The following is a 20,796-nucleotide window of genomic DNA, read 5'->3' as shown; positions in this document are numbered from 1 at the left end:
TCGGTATGGCAGCGAGTGCTTTGAAATCTCTTTCATCTTTGCATTGTGTTTTTGGCTTTATGTTCTATGTGTGTCCTGTAGATGGGGATTTGTGGTGGTGTGTGGGACTGTAGCTAAGGTTTATGTTTTTAACTGGTAATTATGTGACAAAGCCTTTCAGTTCATTTTGCAGAGTAATGAGAAAGTCACATAAAGAGTGTTATGAATCACTTTATCCACCCAACTTTAAGAATGCTACTGGATTACTTTCAAGAAAAGGAACAAGTAATGTGTAATACATTACTTTTTTTAGGTACCGACCTCAACACTGTATTTCCATGATACACTTACATAACCTGAGTCAGGACAATGTGTTGGAAATCACTGGTGTTCACTTGAACTTGAAGTAAATGACAACTAACCTACACTGCTGATACAGCAAGTCTGCCTGTAATCTGGGCCTGGGTGTGGCCAGAAAAACTGAGCTCAGCTTTTCAAAAGATTTCTTTAACAGCAGTTAATCCATGATTTAACAAGGGGCTAGGTCACTTTAGCTACGGTAGTTTTAATTATTTAAACTTCAAAGTTTAATAAATCGAGTCTTTCTAAATTTTTTAGTTTCACATTTTGGGTGTACTCAGGTTGTCTTTGTCTAATACAGAAATTAGTTCTATGATCTGAAACACGTAACTAGGACATATATGCAAAAAACCAGAAGGCGGGAAAATACCTTTTCCCAGCACTGCATGTGAGGGCAAGGAATGATTATAAAGGACTGTTGACAAACAAACAGTTTCTGCCACTTAGCTTCGGTGGGTGGGGTCAGTCAGTGTGCGGGCGCACTTGTAGATGCAGCCGGACTGTCGCCTGTGCTGTGCTTAACCCTGAGCTACCTGTCACCTGTGCAAAACCAGCACGGACAAATTGTCTGCATGGAAGGTGTTTGTTTTTGTTTTAAGTTAATAAGTAAAGATTACTGTGAATGTGCAAGCCTTTAAAAAAAGCACACACACATACACACACGGGGAGAGTCCACAACTTCTGGCTACTGCTTCTTTTTAACTAGACTGTGACAGAACACGTTGAACTCTTGAGACCTTGAGTCCCCTTATCTGACGTCATCCTGTTATAGTGACCCCATCAAAACACAATCTGTTGCTGTCAAAGTTACAGACATTTTACAGCCTTGAAAATGTTTTTTTTTGTTTGTTTTAGCATTGCATTCATATGTAGTCCGTATTACATAATTGGCCTTAACACGTCAGCCCGACCAGAAAACACAGCTGTGTGCGTGAACATACTCATACCCTACAACTTCCAGTTGTTTGTTTCTCTGAAGTTATGTTTAGTTTCAGGGCTATCCGAATGTGCTGTAAGTAGATTGGAAAGATTAGGCTTCACATGAATGTGCTTTTCCTGGATTTGTGTATTGAAGTCAGATAACCTGCAGCATAGCTGCACTGTAACTTAGAGTAATAACCACCAACACTACTGAAATAATCAATTTTCCTCTAAATACAATTCTGTAGATAGTTATTGTAGATAGACCATTGCACAATGTGGTTTTTGCATGGGCTTTTCTATTTGTACGTTTGTTTTTGTGTGAGCTGTACTGTCTAAAGAAAGCAAATCACACACAAAAAAAACCCTACTTCCCAAAAGCATTTCTTCTTGCTTTAATTCCTGTGCCAAACAATTACTACATTGTGTTGTGGAAAGGATTTATAGATTCCTATGTCCTCAAAGTATTATAATTTACGGGTGAGGGAATGCACATTTTTCTCCCATGGTTTTGTTTCCCAGAACAGTCATTTATAGAGAAGAAAAACTGCTATTACAGGTGTGTGGCACTCTGTATTTGCTACAGCATTTACAGTAGGCGTTGCTCTGGATTATTTCCCTTGCAACAATGCTCCTGTGTTTTGGTTTACTGTTAGGCTGGCTCTAAGATTATGACTGCTACCCGTAGAGCGGCATGATCGCTGAGGACAGGTAGAGACAGATTTGATAGCTCGGGGGATGGGTCAAAGAAAACTGTCTTCATTCCTTATTTAATTCCCTGTACGCAGGGATGAACTGCCTACACGCCCACCAGTTTCATAACTGACAAATGTTGCTCTAGAGCTTTGGAGAGGCAGATGTTTGCTTAAAAATATGTAACCTCTCACTTTTGTCTCTCTCTCTCACACTGCCTCACATGAAAAGCTCAGCAATTTGTAATAATGTGCTTGTTCACCATTTTGAAAAGGTTTTGACAGGTTCTCAGATGTGCCATAACTAACAGCTGTAAGTTTATGTTTGAGTTGGAGTGAGAGAGTACTCTGTGCTACTCTTTCTAAAGGTAACTAAATCCATTCAGCAGCCTTTTAATGCTCGCTCATGTTAAACATGTTATCTCTTGTTGTTAAATCTGTATGAAAAAACTTTAGCTGGGAGCTATTGTAAGATAATCATCAAAAAACGCGGCAAGGCCTGGACTTTGTGCATCGTTAAGCTCTGGGCTTCAGAGAGTATTGTTAATTTCATTCCAACTCGATGAATAAGGGACATAACCTATTTCTCAAATTGCCAAACTATTTAAACACTGAGTGGATTTATTGCTGAAGTGAAAATGAACTTCAAGTATAATATTTTTGATTATTTTGGAATACTTTCACGCATCACAGGAGTCTTCACAAAAAGAGTTAAATTAATTTGAATAACGAGCAGTTAATGTGTCAAAATGTCCAAACACTGTTCCTACAATTGCAGATCTGTTTGTGAATTTAACACAAATGCTTGCAGGGAATATTTGAAATTAAACTTCAATCAATATTTTTTGCAGGTTGCAGGCTACCTACAACCACTGCATACCTTTTTTTTTTGTATCAACTTGTTTCTTGACCTCTGGGTGGAAATCTCACTAATTAAATAGAACAGCAGGTAAGAATGGGTTTCTCTGACAAAATAATTCCCCAGATTTCTAATTAGTCATTTAAAAGTTGAGTCAACTTATTCCTAAACTGAGAACTGTTTTAATCTGTTTACCATACAGCAATGTCATAGGGAGGAGTACAAAAACCATATATGAAAAAGCCAAACAAACCCACAAACAGTCAGCACTAATGCTTATGACTCAGCAGTGCTTGTGTTAAACATTCAAAAACATTTTATCATTTCACGATCTGTTCGTTGCGATTCTTTTCTGCTGAATCAGACGTGTTTGGGTTGCAACCGAGGGCAGAATAACAGTTATAAGACTGCAGTTTACTCTCCGCTTTACAGTCTTGGTTAGGCAGACAATTTGGCCTTGAAGTTCTGGAACTCTTATTGAATTACTTTATGATTTTTCCCCCCAATAATGTATCAACAAATAGCGCAGAGCTTAAGGGGCTGACCTGGTAGCTCTAAACAGAGCAGTTTACAGTTACTTTAAACCAGACGAAAGATTCCCAGCATCTCCAGGAATAAGCCCAGGTGGACGGGATTGTTGTCCTTGAGGACATTCTGCCTGCAGCTTGTTTTTAAATGTAAAGTTTAGAAATAGCAAGGATGTGTTTATCTTGAGGTCTGGTTGATTTACAGATAACATCCGTATGCGATCTCCTTCAGCATAACAAAGCCACGGCGCAGAGAATCACATGTAAACTGTTTGAACTGGCACTGAATTGCCAACTTGCAAACAGAAAGTCCCTTTTTTTGAAGATTTGTTTTTTTAGATCAGATTCTGCCAGTTTGTTTAGACTGTCGATGAAGTTGTCATAATTAATCACGTGTACCTTATAAAAATATTCATTCACAGTTCCTGCAAGCATGACCTTCAGTCAGATTCGAGACTAAAACATCCATCTAAAGTGAACATATCTCTTCATAGGGTGATTTATTCCTCAGCTGGTACGCACCACACCAGAGAAGGAGGCTCACTCTAGTTTATAAAAATGACAAATAAGAGTCTGTGTTTTACACGTTACACAGCACTTCTCCTTCCAGAAAGTTTTTCTCCAAAGTAGATGTGACTCATCGTAGCAACAGTCAAACAACAACATTCTGGTAAGTTGAAGCGTTAATCCAGCCAATTGATATTCCTGGGAAAAACTGTAGCTCTTACTTCTCTTAAGCTGCGCATAAGACATTATGATGGTAATCATTAGCAAGGAAAGCAAACCAAAGAGACATTAAGGACTTTTTCTGCTAATCTTTAAATGACCGGATGACTATATTTGGCCACTAGAGCACAGTGGAAAAAGTCTGCAGGAAGCTGTATTGCTGATGGAGCAAACTTATAGCCAAAGGGCAAAAGCAAGACAAATGAGGAACGCCGTTTAATTAGCTTATTTATATTCCAATCCCTGAGTCTACGAATTAGTTTTGGACATGCTGGATGTTGTTTGTGAGCTCCTGCTGTGTCATTTCTTTGAAATGCAGGTAACTGAATGGAAACCTTCCATTCAAATTACTGATGCTTACGCCATTAAGAAGCAGCTTTATCAGATCATTCAGATATCTATCTATCTATCTATCTATCTATCTATATAATACTTATATTATATTACATAACATACACACACACACGTTATATATATATATATATATATATATATATATATATATATATATATATATATATATATATATAAAACATGTGTGTGTGTGTGTGTGTATATATATATATATATATACACACACACACACACACACACACACACACACACACACACACACACAAAATTGTATTTTTTCTAATTTTATTCTATTTTTTCATTTGGCTTTGAATAACGTTTGCTGAAAACTTTTGCCAGCTATCCTCACATGGTCCTGTCACAGGAAGTGGGAGCACGTGAGATTTCTTTCCAGTATTTGAGGATTGATTCATATCAAAACATCCTGCTGCTTCTATTTTTGCTTCAACATCATGGCTGTAGCCACTGCGCTTCTTCATGCTTATCAGTTCAGTGGGACAGCTGTGAGACATCTTGCCAAATAGTCATGTCATCACTGAACGCTCAGATGCGGTTCATCCACCTCTGCTTGGTCAATGTGACTCTAAAAAGCTTTGTTGATTAAATGTTTTGGCCGCCTGTGATCAGACACAGGAATACCTAGCAACAACAGTCCTTATAAATAACAAGTATTCATCATTTGTCTCTATTGTGGAGAACTGAATATGACTTTATTTGGTTTATAATTTGTAATTGTAATGATTTTACGACACAACTCGTGTTTACCCTGTCATGTCACGTGATTGCTGAATAACTTAGATCATTTCCGTTGCACTGATGTCATTGGTGTCTTTGAACAGGACGCATGACGATTTTCACAAACATCAACAATTTAGACGCAGATAAAAGGAAAACATAAGTTCAAGTGCAGCTACATCTGATATTTAAAATAAAAAATTTCCCATTCAAGCAGCTTAATAAAAATCCAGATATTCAAATCTGGATTTTGAGACTACTTACAAAGGTGCAAGAGCATATTCATTACAAACAAATATACTAGATTACCACCTAATGAAAGATGGGTACCACAGTTAACAGCTACAACCAGCTTATCTTTCTGTAATGGTTACTCCTTTATGTGCAAGCATGAAATTATGCATTTTTATGCAAAAATATAATTACCGTTATCCATGACTTTTCAAATTTCAATGTTAAGCATTAATTTAATAAAGTACTGTATTAACTCTGGTCATAAAGCCTTTTGTTTACTGCTTTAGCCATTGGTCTTTCTTCTTTTGAAACTGGAAGTTACCATGTTTACACAAAAGATCAGAAGTTAAGAACTAAAGTAAGCACTATCCTGCAGCTAGTTTGATTAGCAAGTTGTATCATCCTAACCCTGTCTGACTGTTAAACAGGATGCAAAATTTGAGCAGTGAAAAGCTGTCTTAAAACCTAAAAACAGCCTACTTGTTGGACAAATTAAACACAATCAAGCATTGGACGAGATCACAGGGCACCCACGCATCACTTGGAGCAGGGTGCCTTTAATTATGCATAAATTTAAGCCTTAAAGCAGCAATTTAAAAAATCCCCTACTCCCATCCTCTCAAAGCAATTTTAGGAAAAAATTATCATCTTAATGATTCAAATTAAAGCCAAGTGAATAGATTTGCAGAGGTGGGTTATACAAAACTGTATTACCTGTACAGGTGTGTCGTAACACGCTGTAAACGTGCTTATTTCTACTGTGAAGCTGGGAATTTAACCATGAGCCTCTATGGGAACTGACTTGCTTTAGAGGCCGGTCTCATTTTGAGTAACTGCAGCGCTGAAGGTTGCTGCTTCGTTGGTCACTTGCTTAATCCTGCTTGTTACTTACTGAGATGGAAATTTCGCGTTGTTTAACTAAGACCCAACTTACACACTGTCAAAGTCTGGTGTTCAAAGTCAGAAAGTATTATTTTAAAGTTACCATGTAACTGTAGCTAATGGCTGAGAGCAAAACATTATTTTGATTGCATTTTAATTGGCTTATAAGGTCATATATTTCAGCTCACGGTGTCAAAATAACAGGCAAATAAATCAGACAGCAGATAAATCCAATGTCTAATTGCCGTTGCACATCACCTTAATTTATTCGTTTAATATAGGAACAATGCGCCAGCGTCAGGACACATAAAAGCCATGCATGCCCTCTAAACAAATGGACAGATGAATTAAACATTATTTGTTTTCACTTATCTTTTTAAAGTGTTAAATATGAAGCGAGTGACCCTGATGAATAACGAAAGATTAATAAACATCTTTCTCTGGAGATTCAGTGAGAAGTCTTTAATAATAACCCATCTTATCTTGCATCTTTTCTGCTTTACAAGAGAAGGACCAACCTGTGCCCTCCCACCTTGGAGAATTATAGATGTTTATATCAAACTTAATCAATAAAAGGAGCAAAATATAAAAGAAGGGGGGGGGGGCATGCAACAAGGAAAATGCATCTGCAGGAAGATAAAACTCTCCCAAACGTAGATACAATTAGAACATGGTGTTCAGAGATAGCACGTACTAAACCTAAAAGATTAAATAAGAACGTGTTGACTTGTTTACAAATTTACTGACCAACAAAGGCATGGGAGGTTTCTTTATATAAGAAAAGGTTTAAATAGAAGCAAGTCCTCTGTATCCAAGCCCAGCTCTGATAATGTCTAATGCACACGCTTTTCTCTTTGAGATTAATATTTACATCTCAAATAAACCATGACATCATAGCTAGCCAACGTCCTCCTCTCCTCCAAGAAAACAGACATGGGTGTTTTAACACACTTAAAAGGCTCTGGGCATCGGATAACCAGTGACGTGAATGTCAAACTTCCTGACATCTCACCTGTTTGACTTGATCAGCGGTGCTCAAACACCTGAAAAAGGCTTCTGGGACAACAGCAGAGAAAGTAAATACTCCTGTTACTGCTGTTAACCAGCAATGTTTAACCTGCCAAAGAATGACTGATGGCCACCTTTTTTAAATTTTTTTAAATGAGGATTAGAGCTAATATATTTTCAACAGCTTTATCGCTGTGAGATAAGCATCACACACAGAAAAAAAGGCCTGAATCTGTGGAAATAATCTGTGACTGTACAAAGAAGAAAGTGAAGTCACTGATAAGCTGGAAGAAGGACACTAGCACTTTTCTTTATGGTAATTACACTTTAGTGGCACATATTTCACCACTGTGCGACTTTGTGCAGGCATCCAAGAATCAGCTGAATTTCTCCTGTAGTGTACACTCAACTGCCAGGTTATTAGGTGCACCTATTCAGGTAGTTCTTTATCCAAATATTAAGACGTTCTGCTGAGGTTTAAATCGATCATCAGAGAGAGGAAGAAAGGCGATTTAAGCGACTTTGAATGTGACCGAAAATTCATCTGTCAAGGTGGTCTAAGCGTAGCAGGAATGAAAGCCAGTTGGCTTTCATTCCTGCTATCTTCATCTTCATCTTCATCAGTCTGACAGTTGTCAGACTGATGAAGATGGTTCATATACACTGTGTTGCATTCGCTAACACTCTGCAAGAGCTATATGTGTATATATCATGAACCCTTTCTGTGGTCTGCATCTCCGCATTCAACATCCTTTCTTCAGTATATCTACCACCCCTCTTTATACAATATACTCTACTTAATGATAACAAGTGCAATGTAAATAAAAGGAGATATTCAAGTAAAAAGTCAGTGAATCCACCTCTTTAAGTTTATAAATCTCCACTGAGTCCCCTCACCTCATCAGGTGGTGCAAACATTTACACCACAAAACTGTAAAGTCGTGATTTAGTAACCCTTTTCTTTTAAGAACGCAAAGTCTTAATTCATAATCAGTTATAAACCAGTAAGTGGAGCCAGAGCTGAAAGTGTGACTCAACACCTGCGTGCTTTAATATTTCTCTAGGCGGTCCAATTTATGCAATAACACTATTAAGCAAACACCAACTATGAATGCAGGGCCACTCTGAGAACTGTTAGTGAGGTGCCTCGGGATCACAATGGTTCTTGTTTCAGCGTTTTGTGCTGCTCATTCATCCTGGACTGCATACCAGGCTGTTTCCCAAGCTCGTGCTCTGAATACTGAATAGCTGCAGCATAATGTAGAATGAATGCATTATCTGCACTACCACAACAGCATTTCCCCCCCCAAAGATCTATTATCTTATCTTTTGTGCAGAGTCCAAACTTCATTTGTTAGTTAACGTGTCGTTGCTATTAGAGTGATATTTCTGTATTAGCTGACATTGAACTTTTATGAAGATAGTTTCCTAATAATTTAGCCTGATGTGCACTTTGTCTGGTCTTACATTTATCAGGAGCTATACAACATTATTGGCTTTTTCATGTGAACGGAAAGGTTTCTGGTCAAAACTGCATTCCTTTCTAGGCAAATAATTTGTTTTTCTCTAGATTTGCTATCAGCAAATATCTTGTGTAATGTGGCCCGTGAGAAAAAACTCCCCAAGATGCTTTTGACAGACGTGCGCACACAAAAAACACACAAACATGTGACAAAGACGACTGCAGGCAAAGAGGAAAAGGAGTGGGAGGATGTGATGGGACGCTCTTTCCCTAGCTTTTCCATCTTTTTGCTTACATGAGGTCACCCTACGATCGGGCTGAACAATTGATGTGAGCATAAGTTCCAGTGATGATATCATCCCATAGTCCACGACAGACAAACAATAAATGTGAAATACAAATATGTGATAGAACTGAAAGTGTGTTTTATTTTGACAGCCTATTTATATTAGCTCTATTATATAAAAACAGAGCCACAACACAATAACTGATATATACAAAAGTAATAAGTGACAGAATCCGGTGCAATGATAATAATACACTCACAAGTATACACATTTTAAAGTACGTACTCGACGGACAGTTCAGTGAGTCACAGTTGGCTCCATGTAAAACGTTTCTACACCTGCTGAGCTGCAGCCATGGCAGCTAATCGCTCCTGTTTCTCCTGCTCAGCCTTTTCCCTCATCTCCTTCTCTCTCTGGATCAGCTGCCTCTTCTCGGCCTCCCAGGCCTGCACCCGGCTCTCATACTGCTCGAGGTCCGGTGTCTCGGCAGCAGCCAGGTTCTGCTGGGCCAGAGCAGTCACTAAATCCTGGAAAGAGGTTGACTCTACTTTACCCTGAGACTCCAGCTGACTGCTCAATTCCTGGAGAGGCAGGGCAACAAAAAAAGTTGAAAGCACAAAGGAATGATCTCATCACTTCATTTAAATGACTTGGGTGAAACCCTGTGACCCAGAAAAGTCACTTCCAATATGTGACGCACACCGAGAATCATGGCTGCACAGAAAAACAGTCAAGATATGATGCATTCAAGAACAACCGGACTTTCCAATAATTCCAGTGTTTATTATCTTAGCTTCGTGGTCTGAAATATCCCTTAAATCTATGACCAAATGTAGTTTGTTTTTTTATGATGCGCATACGTCAAATAAACAGTTGCAGCTATTTTGTTCCAAATTTTCATCCAGCAAACATTTTGGCCATGAGGGGAAATCCCCCTCTGGATGCAGCCACACACATGCCTATAGGGGGCACCTGGCCTGTCAGCCAGTGAAATTTATCTTTACCCTGTGGCAATAATGCCATATGTATTGGGATCAAAGTTTCTCTGTAAGCCTACCTACTTTTATTCAGAAGGTCAATCATTTATGATTGTGGTATAAGTGCATATCCATTTGCATCATTACTACACACACAACAATAAGTTGACATCTATGAGTTTAAAATAAATAGAAAATAAAGACTGAAAAATTAAACCTGGTTTTATGTGGATACATACAGCGCATGTCAGGATGCATAGTGCAGAAAATGAATTCAATAATGATTCAGATTCAGCTATTTGATAAAAACACTGGCAGGTGCAGATATTTCATGTATCCAATAGTAATTATGTGTGTGCACATATTCTACAGCATTTGATATCAGAATGTACTGAAAGTCAAAGCTCAACATCTGGATTTGCAAAAAGAAGCTCTGACCACCCCTTTACAGCAAACTGGACTCTGTTTTCTTTGTTCTCCTGTAGGTGCACCAGGAAGCATTATAAACCCTGATGCACGCAGCTGATAAAATCCACATCCCAGCTAAGGCTTTTACACTGGTCCGCTGATCTACAGGTGGTAGTTATGTTTCAGGAACGTTAATGGATCTACAAAGCCAACAAAGAAGAAGAAGAATGCCAGCTGGGAAAATTTGGAAGAAAATGTTCTATGAGGAAGGAAATGTTTTCAGCATGGTCTCAAGAACATGCCCACTACACCTTAGTGAGCAACGACAAATGCAAACAGAAGCTTTGCTTTAATTTAAAGAGAAAAATATATATATATAAATTATCGTTTAGAGAATCAACAACGTAACTACAAATGTAAGAATCCCTAATTAACAGTCCACTTATTCAAAAATAAGTGGAAAATAATAATTTTATTATTTTTATTTTATTATCAGTTCAGTGGTAATACAAGACAGTAGGCAGAATGGAGAAAAGCACTTCTGACAGTCAAAAAAAACCCATCTTATGCTGTTTGCAAAGGGGAAACTTTTTAAACTAGAGCGCAGTCAGAAAGCGTATCCTATAACCCAACAGGGTATTTTGCATTTTTGGATCCACATCAAATTTTTAATGGGTCTTTCCTTTGTCTAGGCTACACCTTTCCATCAGGTTTCAGCTTGGTGGTTGTTGTGTAATCTTGCTGAAAGATGGACAAATGGGAGGGAAAACATACTTCCGCCCCACCTCTTGCCTTAGAATTATATTTTAATCTGTCCCTTAAAAAAAACAAAGCATGCTGCTCACAGCAGCTTGACTTCTAAGTTATAACCTCGTTTTTACCAGCATGCCCCTATAATTACATTTGATGCAAATTTGAGCTTTAAGTACAAACAAAGACCCACCTTGAATTTCTTGACATACTCGGGTAGCTTAGCAGCTTCGGCCTGATCGTCTTCATCTACAGTGTTTTCTTTCTTGTCCTCTTCACCTCCTGACTCTTCTCCAGAAGAGTCTGACTCTGAGGTCAAAGGCAGGTCGTGGAGCAAGTCATTCACATATCCCAGCTGAAAAATAATCACAAAAATTAATGTTATTTATGCAGAAAGATAAAATTTTGTAATGAAGCATGTTCTGAAACAACTGTTTTCTGGTCTTTTTGCTGAAAATTACATTATGCAAGTAAAGTCTCTTACTGGAATGAAAACAGGCCAGACATTTAATGACGCAGGGTTATACACCTTACTTGACAAGTCACCTCTTAATCTTAGGAAGAAGTAAGATTAACTGTGACCTGAGGCAGCAGCACCTTCATTGAGATGTAATACTTCCTCTCTGTCCTATGGCGTTATCTTCTCTGTCTACGTTATTGCTGTGCTGCTGTGTGACGCAGGCTGTTCACTTTCTGTTGCAGTGATTGTCAAAGACAACCTCAGAGCTCCAGGCTCTTCAAAATCTCATTAGATGCAGACAAAGCTGTACTATTGAACTGGACAGCAGAGAGCGGATTAGAGATGCTACAGCCTGCGCATATATGTAAAAATTGCAAAATCATGACAGCGTGTGTGTCACACAATGCTGTCTGTGCCAAGCAGCCTACCTGGAAAGTAATAAGCAGCCTGTGGACTATTTGCAATGCTGCACGCAGTTTAATCCACGCTCATTTTACAACAGCAAATGAACACGTTAAGAAATACATCCGTTTGACATCAAACCCACAGTTAGGGGGCTGATATCAGGCGCCCAAATGAGAACAAAGAGCAATGCTGTCTGGTACGGCTCGGATAGTTGTTTGTTATGAACTATATAACTATAAACAGTTCTAGCATATTGTGCATTTGCTTGAGCACAGAACGTTTGTGTTGTATTACGCAGCAGTTGTCTTACTGATATTTTTCTGCCTATATGAAAGAATAATGTATGCCATCATTGGTACCTTTTGTAAAGTTAATCAGAGACACATGGGACATAATCAAGGATATCTGGGGTTGCAATGTTCAATGTTTTTGCTCTCTCATTACTGATTTTGATATTTAAATATGTTTGCAAATTGTGCGTTACCCTGAGACGCTTAATGAGGTGAGTGCTGGCTCAGACACCAATTCAGGGATCGATACAACTGACATAAAAAGAAGAGTGTCCTCAGATGACATTATCAGCATGGACCTAGCTTATTTTTGAAGGTGGGAGAATCCAGAACTCCCAGAGAAAAACAATAAAAACACCACATCCTCTGCTCCCAATTTCTATGAGGGCCAGAAAAGCGCCAGTAATTAATTTAGATGTGCTGAACTGAACTGCACAAGCCCTATTAATACCCAATTAAATTGTGAAATTAACTGTATAAATGAAGAAGATCTTTAAAATAAAGAAGTTGCACCATGTCAATACTGCAGGAAAGCGTCTCTAGTCTGAGGATATACTTATGTAAGACAGGATACGTACAAGGGTTAGGCAACTGAACAACTAAATCAGTTGTCATCAACTCATCAAGTCCATTTCAGTTCCTTTTTTGGGCCTTGTGCTCAAAGGAAATAGCATTTGGTATTTTTGGACTTAACTTGCCACTTGCACAGAGAAACTGAAAAAAAAGGAGATTTGCTTTAGTTATGAGTTGGTGTCAGCTGTGCACCTTATGTTTTGCTGCTCAGGTACAAATCTGTACAATAAGAGGCTGCAATGTGTCCTTCATCTCACTTCTTTCTATCATCTGTGGTTTTAAAGTCTCTTCCAGAACAAGCTGCACAAACTTTTCTGTGAATATACTAAGAAACACCAGTCAGGAAAAAATGGAATTTGTTGTTCAACCCTAACACAAAACACACAAAATGAAGCACGATTTGTTTGCCCTTACTGTATCTTTGGACAGTTTGACATCACTAGAAGCAGCAGCCACTCTCTCCATAATGGCCAGCGCTCTGCCCAGATATCCTCGACCCCAGAAGAGAGGCATCCCTTTGAAGACGGCATGTATGCCCTTTAAATTTTCTACCTTGCCTGGATGATGAAGAAGGAGGAAAACAAATGAGACAAGTGGCATAATGAAAGGCTACAGGAGAAAAAACAAAACTATCAATCACAGCAAAAAAAATTACTTAAAATAATGCAAGAAAAGAAACTCAAGCACTTACCGAGGAAAGCATTGCCAAGCAGCTGAGCACTGAGGCCAATGGTGTTGTCTTGCTTCTGTCCACAGATAAGCAGCGATGCCCCCAGAGCCCGTTCTTCTGACACCTGATCGCAGCAAAGAACAAGTGTTTTATTACTTCTACTGCAACATGTTAATTAGCATCGGGCATCTCTTTTTACAAAAATGTATAAAAGTTTAGAATGAAACCCCCTAAGATGCCCCTTTTTGAATCACAGGAAATTGATTTTGCAATTTCCAGTCATAAGAATATTCTAGAGTCATCAGCTGTCCTAAACACCTTCAGAGCTGCTGATTCACTCACAGCAAGTTGTGGTCTGGTTGCTAGGTAACTGCCCAGAGCATACAGAGACAGGATCTGAGTGGAGGGAAGATCAAAAGCCTCCTGAAGCATCACCTCTTCAACCACAGAACACGCACCTGAACAATTATAAAAAACAAACAAACATTCTCAGATAACATTTCCCAATATCTCTATATGACAAACATTTTTTATATTACAGAAGTTTCATAATCTGGAAGGAGTAAGCTTGTGTGTGAAAAACTGAGTAAACTCTTACTGCTTACATAAGAACTAAGGGGATAAGTAGCAGCCAGGTACTCATAATCAAATGCACACAACTATTTGATTATATGTGTGACCGCCTCTATATTTTTTGGTCTAGAGATGAAAAAAAAAAGAGGATTTGGCAGTTCATTCAGATATGTGTTAACAGAATGCCACACAGAAAAGACATCAGCACTGATCTCAGAGAAGACTTGCTGTTGTCCATCAATCTGAGAAGGCTTATATGGCCATTTCCAAACAATCTGAACTCTGCCAGTTCACACAAAAGATTAATTACTTGTGAAAAACCATCAAGACAGGTGCCAAACTTCTCAGGAGCCTCACCCCAAGCGAACACTGTGCAATGCTCAGAGAAACCCAAGAGCTACATCTCAGAATCTGCAGGCCTCAGCATGCTAAATGTTAATGTTCATGACAAGTTAAGTACAAAAAACAAGAAAAAATAAGTTTGAGTTGTTTGGGTTGCTAGGAGAAATCTAAAACTTACACTGCACTTAGTTTTTGTTAAATAAATGATACTTTTATTGTCACATCACATGTGCGGGTACACTGGTACAGCACATGCGAGTGAAAGTCTTGTGTCCAAGCTTCACAAGCAACAGGGGTGAGCAAAATACAATACAATAACATAAGAACAAGCAAAATATAAGAATGGGAGAAAAAATAAAGGAAAAGGAAAATTAAACACTAAAACCAGCTGTTGCTTGGGGGAGCTCGCGATGAGGCTGCCATACTCTGCGCCATAAACTCTTGGAAGTGAGAAGAAGCTGTATGATAAACTACCAGTATTTGGTGAGTTCACCATTTTACAATGGTGTCCAAATCTGCACTATGATTATGTCCTGTATAGCAGAGAATCCTGGTATCCCAGAAAAAGGAGCATAAAACCAGTGGTCTATAGTATATTGTAAACTGTGCATAAAGCGAAATGACACAAACAAGGTGTCATACAACTTGCAAAATGAAAGCAAGGTGTATGACAGCAATGTATTGAAACATGAAGTTCCCCAAAGTATTTATTAACTACTATTTATTAATTACACTCAGCATATTCGCAGGACATTGATTCTTTTAGCTGATTTTTGATGCGTTGTGTTTTATTGTGCAAATTCTTTTTCTAGGCACTGTTAACTAAGTTAAATCTTGGCTGGCCATTAGCTCACTATATAGTCCTTTACATAGAATTTGCCAACCATCAACTGGAGTGTCGTGGATGAGTATATAATTAAGGACACTGTAATTTTCTTTTAATGGCAAAAGATCCAAAACCACCCAAAATTAGTTCTATGCGCCCACCCGGTTTTAATCCAAATCACTTGTTGTACAAAACATGACGGGGCATTGAGAGTTCATCTGGCAAGGCTGTAAACTGTTGAGCTACGTCACAATAGCGACATTTGTAAACCACTAATAAAGGAAACTAACAGACGAAACCTAAAAAGTAATTCAGCAACATCAGATCTGAGCTACTGTTTTGAAACTTTGCAGCATATAAGCACTTTTAGCGAATGGAATCAAAACTTTCACATTCAACTGAAACAGCGGCTCTGCAAGACAATTATTTACGGTCTAATGTTATTATAGAAAACATAAATAAATAGAAACAACAAGCTTCCCTTTACCCCCGTCTTTTACAAACAAGGAAAGAAATGTTGAAATCCGATTTTGGTGATTTGAACATTTCAAGCAAACAAGAATGTGCTTGGAAACCTGCAAGGGGTTGGCCTTGCAGTCTGTGTGGTGCTTATGCTTCCCAAAGGTTAAATGAAAAATGATTTTTAAACTAAGTCTTACTTTTAAAGTCTGCATCCTTAATGAAGGAATCCATGAGGAGATTGAAGGTGAAGTCATCTGGGAATATTCCATACTGGATCTGCACACAGAGATCAGAGCATCATGGAAAAACATCAATTTTTTTCTACATTATTTAATGATGAAGGTGTATATCACATGCAGCAATAAGACTGCTTCTCAGTGCATTAGTGACAATGAAAGCTCTTGCGTCAGAGTTGTATGCCGCCAATCAAAACAACTACAGCCGTGATCGCTTTTACCTCACTGTAAACGCGTCACTGGCTACCTGACATCTGTTTCTGGAGTAATTCAGGGATGCTCAGATACTATAACGCATTCAGGAACTGAAAAAAAGCGCTGGGCTGAAAATGTCAACCATTTAACCGTTTAACATTATTTGTGCTGGTCAGATCGGTTTGAAAACACGCCTCAGTGCTTCACAATGAGTCTGTGCTGTCTCATGATGACAGCCTTGATCAGATTTCCTCTCCGATCATTGATATAAGGTTCATATGCAAGACCCAAACAGTGCTCTCAGCGTAGTTTATTTCCCAAAGAATAAACTGAGTGAATATTATAGTGTACCTTGTTTTTAAGTGTGTGCAAGGCCTTATCTCTAGCCCCATGTTTTAGACACTGTCTGATCCAGCCGTGAATGGTCCAGTCTCGCAGGTACCAACAGTTTGGACTGTGACGAAACCTTAAAGAAATTTACGGAAAAAAAAGTTGTTTCACATGCTTTAAAATAGAAATAGATACAAACACAACAACAAGAGGAAGAGAGGAAATCACATGACAAATATACGGTAAACAGTTTCAGCTGCTGAACCACAACTTTATCCTGGAAATCAGAGATAGGAATAAGAATATATCAGCAGAAGCACATCTAAATTCGTTCAGTGTTTCCCGATTATGAAAATGAATGTGCCCTGAACTAGAGTGCAGTTGGGAAACACACTAAATCTTGCCATCACAAGAATGGGTGCAGATTCCAGAGGAAGGAGTAAACAGGAAAGGTCTGGAGTTGCCCCGAACAAAGAAGAGCATGTGACTGAATATAAACCAAAACAGACAAACCAAACAGACAGTTCAGTCCAACAAAAACACACAGACTGGTACCACAAAAACCAAAAGCAGCAGCAGACATTTGGCACAGATGCAGGAGATGTAAAAATGATATCTGATTACTTATAAAGGTAGTACTCTGCTTGATCAATTTCTTCCCGGGATGATATGTTGTCCACAAACTGAAACAGAAAACAGTGTGCCATGAAAAATCAAGTTTACAGCAAATAAATAAAAAAACTAAATATGGTCCATTTAATGTAGATGCAGCTTACCCGTGACATAATCAGAGAGCTAACAGGGAGATTCCTGTCATATGTCCTGTCCATAGTGTTGGCGAGTACAGCTGCAAGTTTAAGAAGGATTTAAAAAAAATACCAGAATTATAGTAAAATAAACTAGAGAATAAGCTTTCCAGAGTAGAATAAATTGCTGACACGTTTTTTGTTTTTGTTTTTTTAATATATGAGTTTTATTATGGTGATTTACAACTTTTCACAACTTCGGTAATATCTAATTAAATTGTATTTAAACTTTGTTAAACTACGAGTATAAATTATGTACACTTTGTGAAGCAGGTAAATTTCGTCTGTAACACCATGAGGCTGCAGTGCTACACTGCCACCCTGTGTTGATGAAGTGTAAACACAGTAGTATTTGATGCTGGACTTCTGCAATGAGCATCAAATGGTGTAAATATTTCCAGAAAAAAAATTCTCTTTTTTAATAATTCTCCCAAGACAAACTAATTTACTGTACTAGAATAATATTCTATATTTGTACAACTATGGGTTACTGGATGGATGGGGGGGGGGGGGGATTTTCTGGTGTTCCCTTTGGGGGCCACAACAATGGATAATCTGCCTTCATCTCACCCTATACTTATACTTAACTCACCCTATACTTAACTTCCTCCTCTGTCACACCAACCCTCTGATTGCCCTCCATCACTACACCCATCAACCTTCTCTGGGGTCTGCACTTTTTCTCCTGCCTGGCAGCTCCTTCCTCAACATCATGTGTCTAATATATTCACTATCTACTCTTTTTACATATCCAACCTAAAGTCTCTAAACTGCTTGATTGGAGTTGTCTCTCTGATGTACTCATTTCTAATCCTGTCCATCCATATTGAAGCCAACCTGCTCCTGAGCCACAGAAGATAGTATCCTACACACTCTACCCACTCTAACTGGAAGGTCAGTGGCTGACTTCATAACTCCTCCATTCACATTGAAGAAACCTTGGGCAAGATACTGAACCTCAAGCTGCCCCAATTGAGAGTGAGCATGTGTGAATGTGTAGGGGTCGAAAAAATAAATAAACAATAATAACAACCACTGCACTGTAAGTGCAGTAAACTGAATGTAGTGCCATGTTTAGTGGAAGTGGCACTTACGTTTCTTTACACATCTCAGGCTGCTTATGATCTGTTTTTTAAACAGTTTATTAAAGGTAATAAACTATTAATGCTTTAATAATTATTTGGAATTAAGGGCATTATAGTCAGTCGTATTGCTATATTAGTTTGACACTTCTTGACTTGGTGGAAAAATGTTACGTTTCCCTGGATAATGATCCAAATCTTGACAAGCCCTTTGTTTGCTTGTCTTTTCATTATGTACTGTGTAATGTGGAGATTTAACTCTTACCCAGGTTCTGAGGATCTTTCTCTCTCGCCTCCCACATTTTGCTGTCTGTGTAAGCCGCTGAAAGCAACCATCGTCGGGCTGTGAAGAGAAATGCACACATCAGTCAAATATTTGGGGAAATGAGTTGCTCATGGCTTTAAAATTACAGGAAAACTCAAATGCCGGTTAGTTTAGCTTCATGTTGTTAGCTAACGTTACCATGAACTGAGGGCATTTAGCTCCACCTCTATGAACATTCAAATATTGACCGTAAAAAAAAAACAAAAAATAGACGTTAAACATGAAACTAAAATTAAATCATACTCTATATTGAGTCTTAACCAAATGCATGATGTGTCTACCTGAAAGAGACGGAGATAAACTTTTAACTTTGACAGCAGCAGTCGCACATCGCTTCAACACGGAGGCTGCCATATTAGACGATACCATGTCGTGGCAGGCGCCGGGGGAGTTTGATGACCGGCAAAAGTGGATTATACCAAAAGTGACAACAGGAAAGCAGAAAAGTTTTTGGTTTGGTTTTTGTTGTTGTTGTTTGTTTTGTTTTTTGTTGCTACCTATAAAAACAAATTAAAACTTAAAACTTATTTATAAACACAATTCGTACATGTTTATGAGTCAATGAATTATTAATGAAGTTAAAATGAGATATTATTGATATTTAATTTAACTTAATCTAATAATTTTTACTGTTCTACCTTGCTGTGTGCACCAAGCAACAAAATACTTTACAGGAAATGTTTTAATTTCCTGAAATTTATCAGGAATGACTTGCAGATAATGTAGAGAATACACACTTCCAGCCTACTAACCACAAGTTTCACCACAAGGTTGCTAACTTCCACTTTGGTATCAGCTTCTACGTGTAGATGAAAAGCGATAAACATTTTCTGATCAAAATAACTTGAAAACGTTTTTATTTAACCAACAAATAGTTGATCTATCGATCTATCTATCTATCTATCTATCTATCTATCTATCTATCTATCTATCTATCTATCTATCTATCTATCTATCTATCTATCTATCTATCTATCTATCTATCTATCTATCTATCTATCTATCTATCTATCTTTAAATAATAAACTATAATACTTTGCAGCTTGTTACATTTGGTGTGATGTATGTGTAATTCATTAATATTAGTTTATATTCTATTTTTGACATTTTTGGGATTTTTTGGATTCATTTGTTTACATATTTCTTGATTGGCTTTGGTAATTAAAGTCACATCAAAATGAAAGAGAAGCTACTTTTGGTCACTCCCAAAATCTGTTAAACATAAATAATATTCTATGTTGCAAGCGAGAGTGAAATACTTGAGAAGAACCTGCTCTTTGACAATAGAGGGCACTGTTCATATAAGAAAGAGACAGAACAGGAAAACACACACAGCTGTAAAAGTGAAGGAGCTTCACTTTGCCATGCTGTGTTGCACATAAAGCCATGAAGAGGTCCATTGCTAGTTATTGAGCACCACTGCTTCATCAAGCTTTTCAATAGGGCTTACTAGATCTGTCCTCTCATGTTCATTAGACTGCAGGCAGCCCCAAAAATACTAGCAAACCACCAAAATTAAGCAGGAAGTTGGACATAAATGTGGAGTTGAGTTGTCTCACTTTGTTTACCTAAATGTGCATTAATTTGTCCGTAAAAAGCTGTTGCCCCCGTCACCTCTGTGTTTGTCAGCCAGTATTTTTGTTCAGCTGCAGGAGGACAGCCCTCAGCTATTATTACAGTTAGCTCCTTGGCTGTGGGTCAAAGGAGGTGACAGGTTGAGACTAGGGTGGGACCACTCTGTTAAACAAAACATGGAAGAATTTTAGCACCATCTCATTTTCTCAGTGACCAGCAAAACAGGAAATTTGTACCTGAGATGCATTACAGTGTAGTCACTACAAGTAAACAAGAAGTGTACCATTCAGTTCCATTACTGGGATTTCTGATATCATCTTGTGCCTTTCTGTTTTGCCATTATGCAAAAGGCCATACAAAGTCTACAGAACCTTTATTGAAAATCACGTTTTAAAACCCACACTTCTCTCATCATGTTAAAAAAAGGTATGTTTGTGGTTTAGAGATGAAAAAAAAATCAGAAGTATTTGTTTTCAGGATCTTGC

The 20,796-nt window shown here is 38.1% G+C and overlaps 1 protein-coding gene across 1 annotated transcript; it reads right to left on the bottom strand.

The window, feature by feature from the left end:
- Positions 1 to 9,144: 9,144 nt before the first annotated feature.
- On the bottom strand, positions 9,145 to 19,164 carry mrps27 (mitochondrial ribosomal protein S27). Its single transcript, XM_026188594.2, has 11 exons — positions 19,018 to 19,164; positions 18,677 to 18,754; positions 17,300 to 17,370; positions 17,148 to 17,206; positions 16,545 to 16,659; positions 15,960 to 16,038; positions 13,902 to 14,017; positions 13,581 to 13,683; positions 13,304 to 13,446; positions 11,355 to 11,516; positions 9,145 to 9,607 (listed from the first exon to the last, which is right to left on the bottom strand). Exons 1-11 carry the CDS (start codon positions 19,103 to 19,105, stop codon positions 9,359 to 9,361), a joined length of 1,263 nt encoding a protein of 420 aa, XP_026044379.1. The 5' UTR covers positions 19,106 to 19,164; the 3' UTR covers positions 9,145 to 9,358.
- Between the last annotated feature and the right edge of the window lie 1,632 nt (positions 19,165 to 20,796).

Source organism: Astatotilapia calliptera, chromosome 12 (assembly GCF_964374335.1).
Source record: "Astatotilapia calliptera chromosome 12, fAstCal68.1, whole genome shotgun sequence".
NCBI classification, from domain to species: Eukaryota; Metazoa; Chordata; class Actinopteri; order Cichliformes; family Cichlidae; genus Astatotilapia; species Astatotilapia calliptera.
This window is presented reverse-complemented; position numbering and strand designations above follow the sequence as displayed.